The following is a 19,370-nucleotide window of genomic DNA, read 5'->3' as shown; positions in this document are numbered from 1 at the left end:
ATGGCCCACCAACTATGATCCATTGTCAGCAACGGCACACTGAATGGTGCACTTGTTTCTTTAATTTAATCAAACCGCTGTTGTTCACAATTACACGTATTGGGTGTGCTTTAAATGTTATCGTAGAAATCATTAATAACTCGAGCAGTTTTCCCAACCACACATTTTCAACATCTCACAGTACTCTACCACCTACCTCCAAAAATGTCCCCAAAACAAATGATGATGCAAAAATTTCAGTCACACTTCCAGAATCTCCGCAAGCAGCATCACGCTGAGCACGGGGGCCCCCCAAGGCTGCGTGCTCAGTCCGCTGCTCTTCACCCTCCTGACGCATGACCGCACTGCAACCTACAGCGACAACCGTATCGTGAAGTTTGCTGACGACACGACTCTGGTGGGTCTCATCACCAAGGGAGACGAGACTCAATACAGGCTGGAGGTTGACCTTCTGACCACGTGGTGCAGGGACAACAACCTCCTGCTGAACGTCGACAAGACCAAGGAGATTGTTGTGGACTTCCGGAAGGGTCACACCCAACACCTGCCGCTGACCATCGACGGTGCTGTGGTGGAGAGAGTGAGCAGCGCCAAGTTCCTGGGGGTGCACATCAGTGAGGATCTCTCCTGGTCCACCAACACCGCATCACTGGCAAAGAAAGCTCAGCGCCGCCTGTACTTCCTGCGGAAACTCAGGCGAGCGGGCGAGCGCTCCTCCGGCCGTCATGACTGCATTTTACCGCGGCACCATTGAGAGCGAGCGTCCTCTCTCTCCAGCTGTATTGCTGTTTGGGGTGGCGGCTGCACTGACTACAACTTGAAGGCCCTGCAGCGCATAGTGAACACGGCTGGTAAGATTGCTGGTGCTTCGCTCCCCTCCTTGAAGGACATTTACACCTCCCATCTCACCCGCAAGGCGACCACGATTGTGAGTGATGCGTGTCACCCCGCTCACTCTTTGTTCGAGCTTCTGCCCTCTGGGAAGAGGTACAGAAGCCTGCGCTCCCTCCCGCACCACCAGACTCTCAAACAGCTTCATACTCCAGGCTGTTAGGATCCTGAACTCGCTCCCCCGTTCTGCGTAGCGTCTTGTACTTTTACTGTCTGTACTGTCTGTATGCACACTGGCTCTTATTTGTTGTGTTATCTGTTTATTTATGATTTATTATGACTCTTATTATTTATTGTTTGTGCCTTTTTGTTTATGATGTTTTTTACTTTTGCGCTATGCTTGCTGGCTCCGTTTTGCTCCTCTTATTTATTGTGTTATCTGTTTATTTATTATTTATTCATCACTCTTACTATTGATTGTTTGAATTTCTGCCTTCTTGTTTTTATATTGTGTCGCGTACTTGTATGTCTATCGTGTTATGTGTCTCGTCACCGTGGGATAGAGAAAAACGTCATTTCGGTCTCTTTGTGTGTTGTGACATGTGGAGAGATTGACAATAAAGCTGACTTTGACTTTGACTTTGAGATGTGTCTTTCTCCTGTGGCGAAAGCAGGGCTTGATCAAAACACGTGGGGCTGGAAAATAGGTTGAAATCTTGATCATCTCGAGAATATTAAGCCGACATAAAGCGAGCGGAGTAACAAATGTGTCCGGATGAAATGAAATAAATACGAGTCCGAAGAGACAAATGGGAAAATTGTGATTTATTTCTAAAGAGGAAATGACATCATTCACATTTTAGTCGGTCTTCTATACCACACACACACCACCTTCCTAAACAAGCACTTATGGATAAGAAAGGTAAAAAATAAAACGTTTTCCGTACTCTTTAGAAATATATGGAGAATCTAAATAACCATCATAATGACAAAATATATATAAAGAGAGGTATATGGTACATTTAAGGTCATCGTCCTCACACGGTGTGATAATACAAACGCTTTAGTCCTCTTTTAATAAGGCATATGCGTGAATTTTATCACAGCCTACTATACCTAAAATAAGACCAAAAACAATGATTGGGATCGGTCATGCTTAACATGAACAGTGTCATATGTGCAAACATACTTCAAGTGCTGCCCTACCTTCACCACCAACAAAGGAGAATACAGACAGACAATGATTATGTGGTGGAGGTTCAATGACTTCAACCCCGTGCGTCTTCTTTGTTCACGTTTTCATTCCATCCCGGTGCCACCAAGGCATCTCTTTGGTTTCCTCACAATCTTGACGCTACAAAGAGGCTCGTTTATACAAACAGGGAATCACTTCTCATCTGCGAGTGGTGTGGAGCTAGATAGATAGACGCGCAGTCCATGCTGAGGTTTTCAATTAGCTGCCCAGCCTTGAACGCTAGGAGAAAGTAGATGCAAGGGTTAGGGTTCAATCTCACCGGCAACCATCGGCGACACCACTGGAAAATTTCCTCAGGAGTTGGAGGGTCCAAGGGTTGAGGAGTCCATCAAAGTGCTGCTCAACTCGAGTCTTCTTCTGCGGAGGGGATGGGTGGTGTCGCGATTCTTTTTTTTTTTGGTGAGGTCTCATGTCTCTGCCTCATATCCCGCCAGCGGGACAACAAACACGGTGATGTCGTCGCCCGAGCCCAGCCTGTCGTTGGGAAGCCGCCAGCCGCGCTCCTTCAGAACTCCTCTGGAGCGCATCAGCAGGTCCTGCGCTGCCAGTGTGTACCTGCAGAAAACACGCACATCCACCTCGATAAATAACTGGCATGCCCTCCCTGCACATGGGAAAGAAGAGTCACATATCGTGAGTTTCGAGAGAACACATTAGGAGAAGGAGCGCGGTCAACGAAAAAACGGCTGTTGCTTTAATCCGAACAAACTCCACATCATTGGTAGATCTGAGCTCTTGTTGAGCCAATTTTGAAAGGCGCGCAAGGTATACCTCGTGGGATCAGAAGGATCGCAAGACGCCAGGTAGGCCGAGACGGCGTCTGCCACCTCCCTGTCCGTGGTTACGTCCCACAGTCCATCCGTGCCCATGACAAGGACGTCGTCCGGGCCGTGTTTGTTGTCATCAAAGTTGTAGACCTGCACCTGTGTGTGCCGTAGTGAATTCATTCACATGTATTTATGATATACTACATGAACATTACAAATGGATATGAGCCTTCACAGTATTATCATCACAAAGCAAGATGATGACCAGAACAAGAAAACAAAGTGGCTCATCAGGGTAAGCCATCCTTCACATTTCAACCCAGATGTCCTCCACCTCATATCATTAAAAATGAGCAAACATTGGCCGATTATTATTATTTATTCTGTTTACACACTGCAAGTTGCAAGTTTTTAAATTTAAACGGCATACTCGAGGTGTAAATATTGCGCTTTTTTAAAAAAATACACATTTTTTACAGTATGTTTGAAGGTGTGTACTCACCTCAGGGACGCACGAGAGGAACGGCTTGATATAAATGTTGGAGCTATACACCTTCAGGTCGTGATCCCCCAACCCGCGAGTCACTCCGATAGTTGCCATGACCCGTGCCTGTTCAAAACACACACACGTCACTTACGCTCGGCATACACATACGGGCATAGTAATTTTATGCTCAACTTTTGCCGAGCAGTTGTTAAGAGTTTTCCAAAAAAGGCCTGCAAAGCATCAAAGAGCTGAAAGTGCTTTGAATCCAATTGACTTACCTTTTTACCTTCTCCATATATGAGCGGAAATTTCAGATCCTCTTCAACGATTGTCTTGTATGCCCTGCCCAAGCGACAATTGCCAATCAATCAATTCCACTGTATTTCAGTGCAGCTTCAGCTTTTAAGACTTAATGATATCCAGAAGTGAAGCAAAGGAAGTTGCTTGCTGTTATCGGAACAAACGAGCTCCAATTCAAAAGCGGCTCACCAGCCACTCATGGTGTGGTCTCTGTATAGCATCGTCTTGCCCAGCTCGCAGTGCTGGATCCTGCGTGGGAACTCAATGTGAGTGAACTCGTTGCCCAGGAGCTCAGGCCTCAGGAAACCCTGCAAACAGACCAACAACACTCATGACGACAAATTGTCTTGAGTCATTGAGCATTACCGTCCGTCTTGGAGACAGTAAAACTGTGAGACCAGCTCACCGTCTTCAACAAGTACAAAGTGAATGGACGCTTTCTACATACAAAGCCAAACGGAGGTGCCATACCAAATACTGTAGCCGTTGTCTCTCGGACTCTGGTGTAAACTCGTTGGTCATGGGAACAATTTCCTTATTCCGGATTATTATAGCCCTGCGGAACATCCAAAGTTTGACTTAAAATGTTCATTTTTTTTCACATTTTCGACGCTCGCCTTTTTTAACCCACCAAATTGGAATCAAAATATACATTTACACCTCTACTATATTATACCAAATAGTTGTACGAAAATCTTAGGGTCAAAAAGACAAAATGTTCTCCTTTAACCACTCAATATTACACAAGTGTACTTTATCAATCAAGCAATCAATAAAGAGGAAATAACTCTGCCCTGAAGATTTGACTAAAGGGCTCTCTCTCACCTGCTATCTCCAGCATTGGCCACATAGAGTTTGCCCATTAGATGTATGGCAGCTAAGGCGCAACAGCCACCAGAAATAGCGTAGGACGCTTTCTCCTTTTCGATCAGGTCGTCCTGAAATAAAGCAAAAGTGAACAAACAAAAACCTCAGAAGGACCATCCAGTTTTCACTCGACTCTCAATGGCACAGGCAAAGAAAAAACAAATCTCAAGGTTAGCCGTGTATTCACCATCTGCTTGAAGGCAGTCTCAATGACACCCATCACCAGGCTCTCCAGGCTGACGACCTTCTCCATGTGGTAGCGCACCGCCGAATCGCTGACGGCGTCAGGCTCCTCCGACTCCTGCGCTGCCCCCTTCTTGACTTCGGCCTGGTAGGGGCTGCCGTTCTTGGCTAAGCAAATGGGCGGCGGCGCTCCCCCCGTCAGCAAGTGGAAGATCTCGCCCAGCCGGTCCCGGATGAGGCGGTGGAGCAACTTGGAGGCCATGATGGCGGCACCGGAACCGGCGTGTCCATCAAAGACGCCCCAGAAGTAAAGGGGAATCCCTGGGCCATCCTGGAAAAAAGATCAAAACTACTTTTAAAATGTCATTAAGCTACTGGAGATTGTTGACATCATGAACTTTTGAAGACAAGCTTTACATGTCAGACAGGAGCTACAGTAAGTCTAGCCTGGGTTGTCAGTGGGGAGTCTTCTCCACATGTGAATTTGAATACCCACTCCAGACAAGTTTTTCAAATCGCTTTTGCCCATTTAGGGCTTCACAATTTTGAAATGATACGGAGTTTGGGGATCACAGTTTGTGATGTATTCACAAATACCATTAAATATGGTATATACTATTTAAACTATCGATATAGGAAATTCGAAACGATTACGTTTTGCTATTCATGGCAGGGCTCGGGAATGTGATTTTTTTTTTTCTTCCCACCACTTTTGCCCAAAAATGACAACACGGTACACTAAGAATGATGAGCAAGCGTCGTTTGCTCAGGAGCCCTCTCTCAGGCTCCTGATCGGATGTCATGAGTGAAGTTTGCCCTTGGCTCACCCCGTTGTCCTCCATCAGAGTGGAGTTGCGCTGTTTGCCGCTGGACTTTCTCACATACACCTTCTCACAGGAGGCCTGGTCCTCGTTCAGCATGCTCTTGCCGGCATTGATCACCCTGGTGCGGAAAAGGCACAAGCATGAAACAGAAGCCCAAAAATGTTTTGCCCAGCAAGGGGAAAAAGTGGGACAGGATGCAGTTACGTATGTCCCAAGGGGAACTGGCGAAGGGGTTCATTATGAGCCTGTGCCTGCTGTGACTACACGATATCAGTGCATCATTGACTGTTGTCGCTTGAAATCGAATGACATCTCGTTTGCACCTCGAGCCTGTTGCGCAACTTGGCTAATTCATGTATTGCCTTCACACAGACAGAGGATTAGGAATATTCACTCAAGACAACTAAACACATCGAGACGAGCAGGAGCCGAGACCTCGAGAAGAAAAAAAACGTTCAAACAAATGTCCATCTGCTGGCTTTCTAAAGAGTTTAGCTGATGATTACAATCATCAGAGAAGAGCCTGATATGGGAGAGACCCAAATGGCCAAATCCAACAAATCTGGATTATATTCCCCCCCCCCCCCCCCCCTTTTTTCCTTTCTTTCTAATCAGTTGAAAGCAGACTGCGGGAATGCTGCACATTAGGACGAAAGCTAAGGGAGACTTAAAGGTTTCATGAGAGTCATATCAACTTTGCTGTCAAGGCCAAAACATGCTAGGCACTTTGGCATGCAACCAACAGAGACACTTTTCTCTAGTCCAACCTGCAGCCCCGCCTGACAATTGCTTGTGTTTTATTTGGACCTGGCCAACAGTGTAGCATTCTTACCATATTGTATTTGCGGAAATGCAATATATATCGATTTTTTTTCTTTTGTTTTTTTCCCTAAAATGTGGCAATGGTTCCGAAAGTGGGGCGAGTCATTATGCAAGGTATTGTACACAGCAGAACATGAGGGTATGAGCTTGATGCCGATGCCATCATTGTAGACCCTACATAGCCCAAAGTGTGAGTGTAAACATTGAAAGAAGAAGCTAATGAGTGGAGCTGAGGGGAAGAACCTCTGCAGCGGAACCAGGAGGAGTCAGTGCAGCAGCCTTTGGTTTTCGTGGCTGCTGCAGATGCGGCAGTGCTCTGCGATCCGGTGATCCCCCTGCACCAGCACTTGTCACATGCGAACGTCAAAATTAAGCGTGCGTGTGATGAAAGCGCCACGATAAGAAAAAACAAGGCCAAACGGACGCCAGGCAGGCAGGCAGGCAGGCAGGCACTCACTCGGCGTATCCGGTGTGCCAGGGGAGCCTGCTGCCTCGCTTGAGCGTCAGCACCGGCCGCGATGCGTGCTCGGTGGAGTACTGCAGCAGCTCCGGGGTGAGCTCCAAGAAATCTGGCCGGCCGTAGGGGAAGCGCGGCGGCAGGCCGTCAGCTCCCCCGGATTCCGCGCCGCCGCTGCCTCCACCTCCACCGTGATGGTTGTGATGATGATGATGATGGTGTTGGTGGCCGTGATGGTGGCCGTGGGGCATCATCCCTCCCACCAGCGTGGACATGGCGCTTTTCACTTTGCTGATCATCGTCGGCATCGATTCGTGCTACGCACAACAAACACAAAAGAAAAGAATGAAATAAGGAGGAGAGAAAGCAAAGGGTTCGCACTAGGGAGGCGAACGGAAGACGCAGTCGATGACGAGGAGCATTTCAGGAAGCGAGCTCTCCTTTTCTTTTCTTTTCTTTTCGTTTTCCCCCTCCCCTCCTCTGAGCACCCATGTGACGACCAGGCGGCGTTTGCCAGCAAATAAAAAAATAAAATAAAAACAAAAAACACTTCACGCACAGCACATCAAAATGTATATAAGCTTTGTACACATGTCTCCAGTCACTAGCCTATAACATAATCTTTATATTACTGCAAATATTTTTAGGGAAAAAAAAAAATCTCCAGGCGCTAAATATAAAACAACTAAAATAGAAATTCAGTTCTGGTTCTTGCATATAAATTCGGCTGGTGCAACGCCCTTGATTTCACATACAGTATATACGTATATGGTCAGATGGTGCAATGTCAAACATAACTATATGTTGAGGTGACCTAACAGGGCTTTATCTAAGAGCATAATCCATTTGTCAGTTTATCTTTTACGCTGATATCAGCGGATGTGTGTGTACTTTTATGACGCAACCATTTGATTATAAGAGCCTGTTGTGATTCCATCTGTTATCAGCCACAACATAAGGTGCATTCAAACAAGGTATTTTCATTGAAATGTAATCGACTTCATTTGTATTTCAATATATATACTTTACATGTAGCTACTTCGTTTTCTCGTGGTATTGTTATCATCAGTATTTGTATTATTCATGTTTTGCAACCTAAGTGACGACATCATGATTGAGCTTGCGCTTTTGTGAGTTGTCCACTAGATGGACGTCAAGTACTTCTCTTCTACGTCTTGTTATTTTCTGTGGTCATTCATTTGCACTTTGTCGCTTCATCACCTGTTTTACTTCAAGTTTTTCGTCTTTTTGATATTCCTCACCGCTTTCTCTATTGTTGACATTGTTTTTTTTTTTGTAGCTGACTTCATCTTCTCCATCCTCAGATGCCAGCCACAGTTTGTCCTGTGTTTTTGGAGATGTTTTGTGGCTGTTGTCCATCACCTGACCCCACCTCAGCAAGGTAGTCTACCCTCTTTAGATGGCTGCTCCTTTTCCGGCTCTATTGCTAAAAAGCCATTAACGGCTCATGCGGGACAAAGGTCGGCAAAATACGCGGTGACACACAGTCATAAAGCCTCTAGCCTGTAGCGGCCTCTCGCCGAGTGTCTGCGGCGGAAGAAGAAGAAGAACTGTGGACCTGTTGGACTAACTGAGGGCATTAAGCGGCGTTTCCGCTGCATTATTGATGGCTGGCTCCATTCCTGAGGCCATTATGCCTCCTATTTTCCCTCTCACAGTAGCCTGCCTGCCTGCCTGCCGGCCTTCCTTCCTTCCTTCCTTCCTTCCTTCCGTCCCACATGTCTTCAAACACACTTTGGCAACAACCAAGGCAAGCGAGGGTTCACGGGGAGTTCTGTGCCGTGCGCTGTTATTTTAAGCAGAGCCGCTGGAATTGACGTCCACCCCGCGTTTACTTTTGGACAAGGCCAAAATGAGTGACAGATTGTACACTTTGACATGTTTGGACGGAGCCCTTGTTCTAGTCCATTTCCAAGCGTTGAGGTCTTTGGTGGCATCTTTGCTGAGGAAAGCTTCAACGGGAAAAAGACCCACAAAAGAACTGAAGGAGATGGGATTTCAGGTCTTCTGAACACAGCAAATGCTTCAAATGAGGTCAAAGCCTTTCCGTTTCATTTTCACGGCAAAATGACCAGAGCGACCCGGTGACTCATCTGTGGCTGCCACATCCGTCCGTCGTGGGCGCTCGCTCTCAAAACACAAAAGTGAGCGCCGGCGGCTTCCGCTATCTACGTATCTGTGCTCGCGCAGCTGGAGACTCCTCACCTCAAGGCCGACCTCATCCTGTCAGATGATTTAATGAGCGGCGCCCGTGTCACAAAGTCCGGTGTCAGGGAATGACAAGATGGGTCGGCACAATGCACCAAAGATGAATGAGGTCATCTCTTTGCTCTGTGAGCGCGTGACAGAGAGGAAGGAGGGAAATAGGCAGTTCTTTGGGGATCATATCATGACAGACAGAAATAGATTCAAAAGAGCAACCCCCCAATGATTGAAGTGTGTAGCATTGGTAGGCGTATATCAGCACGGCCGGGTCAATGCTAATGTCCTGACATTCTCCCAACATATGGGGATTCATCTCGTAGGAGGATTACAGCTCACAAATAATAATAATAATGAAAAGAAAAAGTTGGCCAAAGTCAAGAGCGTATGCGACACGATAAGATTCATTGCTACCCGAGGGAAAAGCCAGTGCGTGAGAACTGGAAAATCAAATTCCAACGATAACAAAATTAGCGGAGGGAAGAGTTCCTGCCGCTAATGCTTGAGGAGAGAGTTGAGCGACCACGCAGCTTCCGTTGCTGTGGACGCTGCTTATGTCTCAGATAGCAGTTAGTGCATGAAACACTTTGAAAAGTCCGAACTCCATATAATAGTCAATGACCACATGTAAAGTCAGGATCCCATACACCGACCGTAAGGCCCAGTTCAAAAAGTTTCCCTCCCCTCCGATCAAAGTCCGCAAAGTCTTTCACAGATCATCCTGACGTGTTCTAATGCAAAAGAGGATGCCACAGTATATATGACAATAAATGGGAGACATTAAGAGTGACGTCTCATGGAGACGAAAGGCTGCTTCACTCACCCAAACAGTGAGAAGCTGTTGCCATATCATCCTCCTCCTCAACAAGCCTTGAGGTGAGGTCAACTCAGCTCCCTCCCTGACGTCACCACAGGGGGGCGCTACAACAACGGCACAGGCGCTCGTTGCTGTTCCCGTGGTACAGCGTGTTGACTCCGGCGTCTGTCATCAGCCGTCGGACGCCTCCAGTCCAAATCATTCTTCCGACCAGAGGAAGACGCAGCTCCAAAGAAAATACCGCCGCAACTGGTCCACACCATGGAGGATTTTTGTCCCATCATTTGTTCTATTGCATGACAAATGGCAAAAAGCATGCGTGACGGCTGAGCGTTTGCACAAGACGCTCGGAAGCACCAGAAGATGAGGAGGAGAAGTTGAGGAGCCGCAACTTTTATCACTTTCAAGCTGCCTCTCGCCTCCATCACACTTGGACCGAGCGGTGGATTGTTTGTGCGCGTCTGGAGAACGACACAACAACACGAACTGAGTGCATCGTTTCACACCAAGGTTCTGTTTTTTTGGAGCCGAGGGGAAATTGCTTTTTCTCCAACAACAACAAGAACAACAAGAAGATGTCTGGCCGGGCTTTGTGGTTGAAAATGGAGAATAAATGAAATCTCGGGATTAATTGGCATCACGACGTCAGGTAGGACGTGCCTCGCTCTTAATTGCATTTGAATGAAGTTCATGCGTGTGCTATTTCTTTTTTTTTTCTTTTTGATGGATGGATCGGACACATAGGAAATATCATTTAGCCTTCAATACATGTCCTCTGATAATCGTGATTTCAATCGTGTGGATACGCAGCAGGCTGTCTTGAAAGGTGCATTTGTGCAGCATCTCTATTTGGATGCACAAGAAAAGACTCTTCTGTCTTGCCTGCACTCCATCCATGCTGAGTGGATGCAGAGCCCAAGTCGTGATACGTGATCTTCAGCTCAAATGGAAAGAGAGAGAGAAAGAGCCCCCTCACCTCACCTCACCTCACCCACCTTCCCCTATTTACACCTCAATTTCAAAAGCTGCAGATACTTTTGTCAAACAAGGTATGATGGGCAAGAAGACATCCCATTTATGCATCATCTACAAAGCCATGCAGAGGTTGTTGCTCAGAGATGCTTCATGGCTGCTGGAGGACCGTGAACAAATAGAGAGTGAAGGGGGGGAAAAAGATTTCCCAGAAAAAACTTCAGGTCCACATTTGTCACACTTCCGGACGGCATGCCGGTGATGGGACTGGTATCCTTTGAAATGAGCATACTGCGTCATTTAACATGACATCACACAGCGGCTCCTTTTACGAATACAGTGAAGACTTATTCACGCTGAGGGATCCGCCCCCTCTGTGGAGGTAAAAAGCTTAAGCGCAGAGAAGCTATGGTCCAACTTTTTTGAAATGATTTCCTCAAAGTGAATAAAACACAGTATTTCATACCACGTTGTGTTCCGAACGATACATTTCGATTTGTTACGATAAGTAGCGATACAATATGTTATAATAAACTATGTTAAATCTTGTTAGGTTATGATGCAGAACAATATAAGATGATGAGTTTTTTTCCAAATACTTCCTTCCCATGAGGTATGATAATGCCACATTACGTTAGGTCCGGCAGATGTCACGATGTTCTGTTCTGTTGTCATCTGTAACAATGCCTTCTTTTTTCCTGTTTCTTTACAATGTAGCATCATCTTATGCTAGTATGCTACATTACAACATGCTATGTTATTTTACAATTCTTGAGGTAAGCTCACATATCATGATTGGCAATAGTAAGATTCATCATGATTGATGATAAATAATGCGATGACAAGGTTTAAGCTATTTTATGCCACAACAATTTGTTATAAGGAGATTTTAAACACATGCAAGCCTATGAAACCCTTTTGAAATCACACTGTAAACATATTTAAATAGCAAAAAAACAAATTGCAAGCATAAAATGTATCGTAAATACAATGTTAGTGTCCTAATGATGTGCCTTTAAGAAGCAAGGTGTTGGTTGGTTGGTCAGTCTGTGCGCGAGTGTCTGTGTGTGAGCTGTGGCTGACAGCAGCATTAACTTTACATCCATGTGTTCACCTTGGTCCCAGAATGAGCGCGTTTACAAAAAGGTTCACACAGAAAAATGCGCTTTGATCAGTTCACCTTTGAAGAGTTCATGAACTCAACCGTCTGCTAACTTTGCAGGGATTTGGGATTCCGATGACGTTCTCAGTTGCCTCCAGGCAGGTGAAACATCGCCTTTGGGACCAAGGCCAGTTGAGCCTATTCTTTTTGCAACGTTGCACCAGATGATGGGAAGCCTTGTCATTGACTATGTTTTATTGTCTTCAAGACTGTGATTTGCATGATCCTGTCTCCCATCATCCACGTGTTCACCTTGTTCCTGTAACTGCCCTTCATCCTTTGTGACAACTGTTGTGCGGTCAGCTGTTTGTTCCCCGGCTCCCCTCCCCTCCCGTCCTCTCTGGCTCTTCCCTCAATTAGCGCTATCATCGCATTTCATCCTGCGGAGAGCGCATGGTAATAACCTTACACGCCTATTGCGGGCTGATGCAATTCAGCAGTGATTAATTGAAGTCTCCTCAGAGAGTCCGAAGAGGCGTAGATCTTTCCTTCAAACCCCCCCCCCCCCCACGCCTTTTGGCCGCCCCACCCCACCCCTTGGCTGACAGGAGAGCCATTATATTGTTTTATAGATCGCCATCAGTAGCCCTTGAAGCTGCCTGCGGCCCACTGTTGTCCTGGAGGCTTTTATTGTGCCGCATTATTGGCTGGCGTGGCTGACAGGCGGAGCAAAGGCCACCCTGGGATTAGTGGAGATGGGGGGGCTAGAGTGACAGCTAGTGAGTGACAATCACGAGCTAGAATCGCTTTGGCTGGTTATAGCTCAGTGTGAGTGTTGTGATGTGAGCTGGGGCCAACAGCAGCTACTTGCGAATGTTCTCCTTTCCAAAAAATTATTCTGGACTGTTTGTCCCGTTCTGCTGAAGTATGTTGATACCGTACATATTTTGTGAACATTTCTATCTTTCATTATCAATGTGCCGTAATCTTTATCTTCGACTAAGAATCCGTGCCGATCACTAAGTCAAAGTGATGCAACACTGCCATCTACAGGTGTCTCTTAGGTTTAGACACATCGCTGGCACTAGACAATTGGATTACAGATAATAAATACAGCCGTGACCGAGTTTGTTTTTCTTTCAATTCACTCGAGCGGCGGTATATCAAAGGAACATGGCCCTTTTCCTTTTGGGGTCAATTAAAGTTCCACTCTACGATAAAATCCTCCGTTATAGAACTATCGGTTGCGATAGAAAAGGACATTTTCCAGATACAATGAACAGCGGCAAATGTGTTTTGTAATTTGACGAGATGACTGTAGCCACACCAGTACAGCAAGGTTAACATCTCTGCAGGCATCGCCAAACACATTTCAGCATTCCGGAAGAAAAGACAGCCAGGGCATTGCAATTTGCACTTTTGAAAAAGCAACCTTGGCGCTACAAACGCATGCGCCTGCTTGAAATGCATGAGCCACCAGGAGAGGAGGAGGAAGAGGAGGAGGAGGAGGAAGAGGACGGCCAGGACCAAGAGGCTCGTCTGGACTTTTTGAGGAGCCACCGCAGGCTTTATTTGTGTTCTCTGCCGGCTCGCGCTTTCACATCGATAGTGAGTCACGTGTGCAGGTGTGTGCAGGTGAGCGGGAGACGAAAACAACGCTTCATCAACACAAGATGAATATACCGTTTTTTTCCATGTATAATGCGCCCCCATGTATAATACGCACCCTAAAAATGGCATGTTGATGCTGGAAAAAAGCCTGTACCCATGTATAATACGCACCCAAATTTTGACTCCTACTTAAGTCGGTTAACGTAAAATTATTTCAAAAAAAAGATCTTTGGGAACAACCGGATGTTTTTCTGCCGGTCAGTATCACTGCGCATGCGCTAGCAAACTCGAAATGTTTCGGATTTGTGTAGGGTACATTGTGACAGCATACGAGCAGGTGATCTAGCAAGCGTCTGATACGAGAGCATTGAGTTCGGATGGAGTGTGTTTGAAGTGAACAGCAGAGACGAAAGCGCATCTGTAATGGCGGCCTTCGTATCATATCCGGATTAAAAAAAGATTTTAAAAAAATTGTACCCATGTATAATGCGCACCCCAGATTTTAGGACAATAAATTAGTTAAATTTTGCGCATTATACATGGGAAAAAACGGTAATAGATGCTGGAATCCAATTAGGATGGTGTTTGTTGACTTTTTCCTCTAGCTTCTTCTTCTATTCCGCATGTACTCAACAGTCCGTTGAACGATTTCACGATGAAGTCGTCTGTCTCAATGCTTTTCTTTGCACATCGGCCCGCCCATTTGTTGAATCAGCAGCAGTAGCGCAACATCCTTCTCCATTTTGCCGTCACTCTCACGGCCAACCAGAAAAAGTCGGCCCACCTAGCGACATGATTAGGCCCAATTTTGGAACGTGTTCCGGAAGGCTAATGTGTTTGGAAAGCACACCTCAGCTGGCAAAGCCAATCCAGGGAGCCTTTTAAGGGGGTGTGGGAAGGCCCGGCGCCGCCAAAAGCAGCCTTGTGGCGCTTCCTGTCGGAGGAGGCAGAGCACACAGCGTGTTTTATTGATGCCATTTAAGGCGAGCATGTCCACAATGGGCCCGGCCGGGCGCGATGAAGTGTAACCGCAGACAAAAAAAACATGAAGACAATAAACAAACAAATTGGTTTCCTGGAAGCCAGCGGTGTCCCCCTCGCTCGCTCGCTCCCTCGCTCGCTCGCTCATGCGACCTGATGTGGCAAGCTGTTTCTACCGCCTACCTCGGAGATTAGACTCGGAGACGAAGGAAGGCGCAACTCCATCTCTTATTTATTCAGCCTAATTTGCACCATGCCTGTCTGCTGGTTGCAGCTACGTCTGAGACGCTGCGTGTGTCCGGGGAGAGAGAGAGAGAGAGAGAGACCGATAGAGCGAGAGAGTGGGAGTGAGAGACAGACAGATAGAGCGAGAGCGAGGTTGAATGTGTGAGGTGGCTATAGTGACGTTCTTGCAGCGGTCTGCATTCCACCGACGACTTTTGTTTTGCTATTTTGCCACCCGATAAGAATCTCTTTCCGAATCAGTGAGCAGCTCCTTCTCCCAACTGGTTTCAGGAGGCACTTCAAAGCAGAAGCGTAGAACCAGAACCGCCACGCTGCATCTCAACCGATTCTCGTAGTCGTCGTCCGCCATTTGAGTGCCAATGTCGACGCTGTGAAAGAAGCCGTCCGTCGCCAGCGTCGGTGACCCTTGCGTGACTTTCATCGATTGACCTTAATGGCAATATCATGGATTGATATGATTTCAAAGCTCCAAATCCTAAATGCCCCTCCAAATGGGAGCGACAGTTTAGCAAAGAACTGTCCTCGGTCACTATTCGATCCTAATTGTATTGCTGTCGGAGCAATTTGCCAGCACTTCATTAAGATGACGGGCACGCTGGTTCTTTTTCAGAGCAGCATGCCGCTTTAGCGCTTTTCACATATAAAGCAGAATTAAACGCCTCGCCTGGGTAAAAACAATTTACTTCTCCTGACCTTGCTGTTTTCTCTGACTGTCTCCGCACACACATTCGCAAGGTCCCTCACCGACAATATCACCGGCAGCAGTCGTGCGGCGGGATTAATTTCTCCTGGGCTTTGGACGCCGGTGCAAGGAAATAAAAGGGAAGGCAACTCAGGGGAAGCGCTCCACATGCACCTCGCCCCCTTCTCACCTTTCCTCTCTGCTTTGCATGCGCCTCTCGCAAACACTTTGAGGTCGCTCAATTGTTTGCAAAAAAGGAAAATCGGGTAACCGATTGTCGTCACATCATAAGTATGAGCTGCTAAATAAACTGGACTTCCTTCCTTCCTTCCTTCCTTCCTTCCTTCCTTGTGACTGCAGATATAAAATTCTGCTTGTGTTCACAGGTGCCCCCCCTCCCCCTCCCCCCCAGGCATTAATTCATTTACAAATATTTAATAATTCATCTCAGCGGCCCTGCCCCCGGGCATCCTGCCGCTGGCGGGTGTGTCTGCACGGACACCTTTTGTGCTCACTAATTGCATACTATGTTACACTGAGGCCATGGCAGATTTAGGGCAATAAAAGTTGGATGCTTCAGACAAGATTTCATTGGAATTGAGAGGAATGAACTAGAAATGATGAAATGTCACTCGGGGTTATTCATGAATGGATGTGTATGACCTGCTGCCACTACCACCACTTTTCTGTCAGTTATCCAAGTCCAGTTTCGGACCTAATTATCCCGCGCGATTTTCCTGTGGTGACATTTTATCTCGGCGCCCTGGTTTGAAAATGGTTGGAGGTGATGATGGAAAATATCAAATCTGACATCTGCTTCGGGGAAGGAGGCTCACCGTTGTCGTTGGCCAAATGGTTATGTGTGCTGTGTTGCTCATCTGGAGGACAACCCACTAGAAGAGCAGAATGGGAAATGATAGAGCGAGGGAGGGAGGGAGGGAGGGCTGCTTCATTATAGCTATGGCATGCCACGGGGGCCAGGCTAAAGGAGGATGAAGAGTGGCGTAATTAAGAGCTGCAACTCTCATTGGGGAAAAAAGATGACAAGGGGCCAATGTGCGATTTTCTTCCTGAAAATTGACCTGCAGCAAACTCTCACTGGGAGTCTGTCAATGCTTTTAACTTACGACCTCAATAAAAACAATTAAAGCAATGGAGAATTTAAAGGCGCCTTCATCGGCATAGTGTACGCAAGCGGGTATTTGATGGAGTCTTTGAATCTCCCGACCCTGCTTTTTCAGCCCTTTTATCTTTCGGCGTGTTGAACTCCGCAACGCCGCGCTTCATTTAAGAGCTCTTTATGACATGTTCTTAATAACGAGCTGTGGAATCAACAAAAGGCCCAGTTGTAAATATGTTTACTGCTGCTATGGCGGCGGACTGGCTGTGTGTGTGTGTGTGCGAGCGAGGGTTTTAGCACAGGCGGCCCTGTGCCAGAAATCAATGGAGGAAATATAGAAGCAATTATTTTGTGTCCAACACCCGCTGACAAAGTGGCAGCAAAGCGAGCCAAAGAGAAAACGCAGAATCAAACCAAGAGCGCGGCTATGGATCTGCTGGGTCATACCAGATCCTGTTAGGACGCTGCGATCAATCACTTTTCCTCTCCCCCCTTTTATTATTTCGCGACTCGAGCTGATGATTTCCCTTTGCCTTGTGAGGAAAAAGGCACCGGAGAAAGGTCATGCTGCAGAGTCCAAAGAATCCAAATATTTCAAACAGCCCTGTAATGTGCCGTCTTAGCATGTTGCAATCCCACTGTATGTTGGCATGCCAAATGTTAGCGCGTTAGCATTGTACCTTACGACGCGTAAACAAAATATGTTCATGTAATACGCTGATATGTCTCACCGCCATCTTTCTTCTAAGGATCCCCGAAGAGGCCAAACATTGCAAAGTTGCCGAATCAATGGCTACAGCATGTGTAACAAATACAATGCACATTGTACGACTAAAAATTCAGAATATTTTGATATTATCATTGACATCATAACGACGTACGTCACAGCTATTGTCAGAAGTCCGTCCATTAGTCTACCTCCGTCATGGCTGAGCCGTCAGCAATCGCTCAATAAACGCCTCGCTTCATCTGAGCTCTTCATGTTCACAAGAAGCAGGCAAAGACATTCTTTTTTCGTGGCTCCATTAAGTCCACGTTGGGCCAGAGACTGACGGGAACGGGGGAGAACTTGACAGAAGTGGCTTCTGCGCAGCTTTAATGATTTGACAGAGGGCACTTCTGGATTAAAATATGGCATATGTTGCCCAACCCGGAGAGCCCCTGGGCTGAAGTAGGAGTGAAGGGTCGGTTACGTGAAGCGGCACATTCTGCGGAGGCCCTTCTCCCCCCGAAGAGCGTGTTCTCCAATTGTGACAGGACATCAGCGGTCAGGGTTGAAGCGAGTAGGAGGAGTAGAACATGAAAATGAAAGGGTTCTGGCTCACTGCTAATGAACTGTGATGCCTGATGGCAGCTGTCAACTTCAACAGAATAGCAACTATTCATCCTTCAAAGAAAGAAATGATTTGGGGAGAGGAATCTTGGCTCTTTGGAAACGTTCTTCTCCGATATTTCCTCTCATTATTTCTTTTGTATTTGTTGTTGACATTTCACTAACGAATCGAGACAATCTGGGTATGTCGACGACTAGCTCGGGCTGTTGGTGGAAGTAGGACAGATATCTCCGCACGTGCATGTACGTTGTTGTGCGTTAATAAGTCATTAAGAGCATGTGCTTTATCGTCCTTGGCCAAAACACAAATGTGACAGCATCGTACTGTGAAGAAAAACATGTCGCCTCACACTTAAGAATCCTCACAGCGGTTTTACAATATATATATGTGTACGTATATATGTATATACCTGATTATGTCCAAATGCGCTATACGTTTGTGCAGATATATTGTGTATGTATTTATACAGGCAGCGAGCGGATGTGGTCTTTTGTGCTGCAGTGTTGTTTTTCACGCTTGGCTGAGCGCAGCAGCTGTGTGGCATTTGAGTGTTCTTCTTTTGGAGAAAGCAGGTGGCCCAGCATGATAGATCATAAGCATGCTCTCTGGCTCTCCTCTCCTGGCTTTCACATGCTAAATCAGCTCCAGTCCCGTAGCGCTACCATCAGATCTCCAACAGCAGTGCTAGCAGTTCACATGAACCTTCTTGACAAGGACCCAAAATGTTGCTATAACCGCAGAGTCATTGAATCTTTGACTTTTCTATCGTTATGAAGGACTGATCACGTACGTGGAATGCGCGGCGTTTCCCGGCTCGATTCGTTACGTTCGGTCGTCACCTAGTGTGTGAAATGGTGATCGAGTGCCGCGGAAATCCATATGCTCCTGTTGACTTCAACCTCTAAAAATATATGAAGACGTTACATATACCATTAAGACAAAGAGCAATTCTAATGGAGGCCTCAGTTTAAATGTGGAAAGTCTTTCAGCTAACGTGTGCCATTTCCTGCACTTTGTGAACATTTAGCCAAACCAAGTAACTGTCCATCATATTTTAAATGAATGAATTTATATTTTATACGTACCTGGTCTCCTCCTCTAGTCCATTTCTTTCTTTGCTACTGATGATCTTTATTCTCGGGAAGAAGAAGATGAGATTGAGAAGAAGAGGAGGAGGAGGAGGAGGAGGAAGAGGAAGAGGGCAATTCGGAGCGGAGCCCAGAGCAAACAGGACTAAAAATAATGAGTGTATGTGGCTCTGTTTGCCGCTCTTGCCCCCACAGGAATAACTCACACACGAGTTGTGGACGTGCAGCCTCCTCTTTCACTTTCTTAAAATATCAAAGAAACAAAAAAAAGTTGTATTGATCTGAACTTGAAATACAGGAGATTTCCTCATCCACTTTCCTGACTTGCACTTCAGCCCTGAGAAAGCGTGTTCAAACGTTATTATTAGCAGTGCCGAGTGACATCATCTCTCGAAGGGGAA

At 46.5% G+C, this 19,370-nt stretch overlaps 2 protein-coding genes across 3 annotated transcripts in view; one reads left to right on the top strand and one right to left on the bottom strand.

Moving 5' to 3' along the window:
- Nucleotides 1-1,641: 1,641 nt before the first annotated feature.
- On the bottom strand, nucleotides 1,642-19,122 carry ppm1j (protein phosphatase, Mg2+/Mn2+ dependent, 1J). 2 transcript variants are annotated; one of them, XM_061292116.1, is made up of 11 exons: nucleotides 18,967-19,122; nucleotides 6,794-7,110; nucleotides 5,518-5,632; nucleotides 4,695-5,021; nucleotides 4,466-4,578; nucleotides 4,112-4,196; nucleotides 3,830-3,948; nucleotides 3,619-3,682; nucleotides 3,356-3,463; nucleotides 2,858-3,009; nucleotides 1,642-2,641 (listed from the first exon to the last, which is right to left on the bottom strand). In XM_061292116.1, exons 2-11 carry the CDS (start codon nucleotides 7,099-7,101, stop codon nucleotides 2,494-2,496), a joined length of 1,539 nt encoding a protein of 512 aa, XP_061148100.1. In that variant the 5' UTR covers nucleotides 7,102-7,110; nucleotides 18,967-19,122; the 3' UTR covers nucleotides 1,642-2,493. The 2 variants fall into 2 exon arrangements, with proteins under 2 accessions (XP_061148100.1, XP_061148099.1); XM_061292115.1 differs by lacking the exon at nucleotides 18,967-19,122 and having other exon boundaries at nucleotides 6,794-7,262.
- Nucleotides 9,986-19,370, top strand: part of tafa3a (TAFA chemokine like family member 3a) — a 51,079-nt gene continuing 41,694 nt past the window's right edge. Inside the window, exon 1 of the mRNA XM_061292117.1 lies at nucleotides 9,986-10,482. The gene's annotated coding sequence lies outside the window, so the exon portion shown is untranslated. The remainder of the gene's footprint in view (nucleotides 10,483-19,370) is intronic.

The sequence above is a fragment of the Syngnathus typhle genome, linkage group LG11 (assembly GCF_033458585.1).
Source record: "Syngnathus typhle isolate RoL2023-S1 ecotype Sweden linkage group LG11, RoL_Styp_1.0, whole genome shotgun sequence".
NCBI lineage: Eukaryota > Metazoa > Chordata > Actinopteri > Syngnathiformes > Syngnathidae > Syngnathus > Syngnathus typhle.
This window is presented reverse-complemented; position numbering and strand designations above follow the sequence as displayed.

What these genes read in the sequence shown, in the direction of transcription:
- ppm1j (XM_061292116.1), bottom strand. Translation starts at nt 7,101, where the DNA reads ATGCCGACGATGATCAGCAAAGTGAAAAGCGCCATGTCCACGCTGGTG. An exon ending in GACAACGGCTACAGTATTTG is followed by an intron (nt 3,949 to 4,111) that starts GTATGGCACCTC and finishes GTCTGTTTGCAG; the next exon opens with GGTTTCCTGAGGCCTGAGCT. An exon ending in TCCTCTCGTGCGTCCCTGAG is followed by an intron (nt 3,010 to 3,355) that starts GTGAGTACACAC and finishes CGGCACACACAG; the next exon opens with GTGCAGGTCTACAACTTTGA.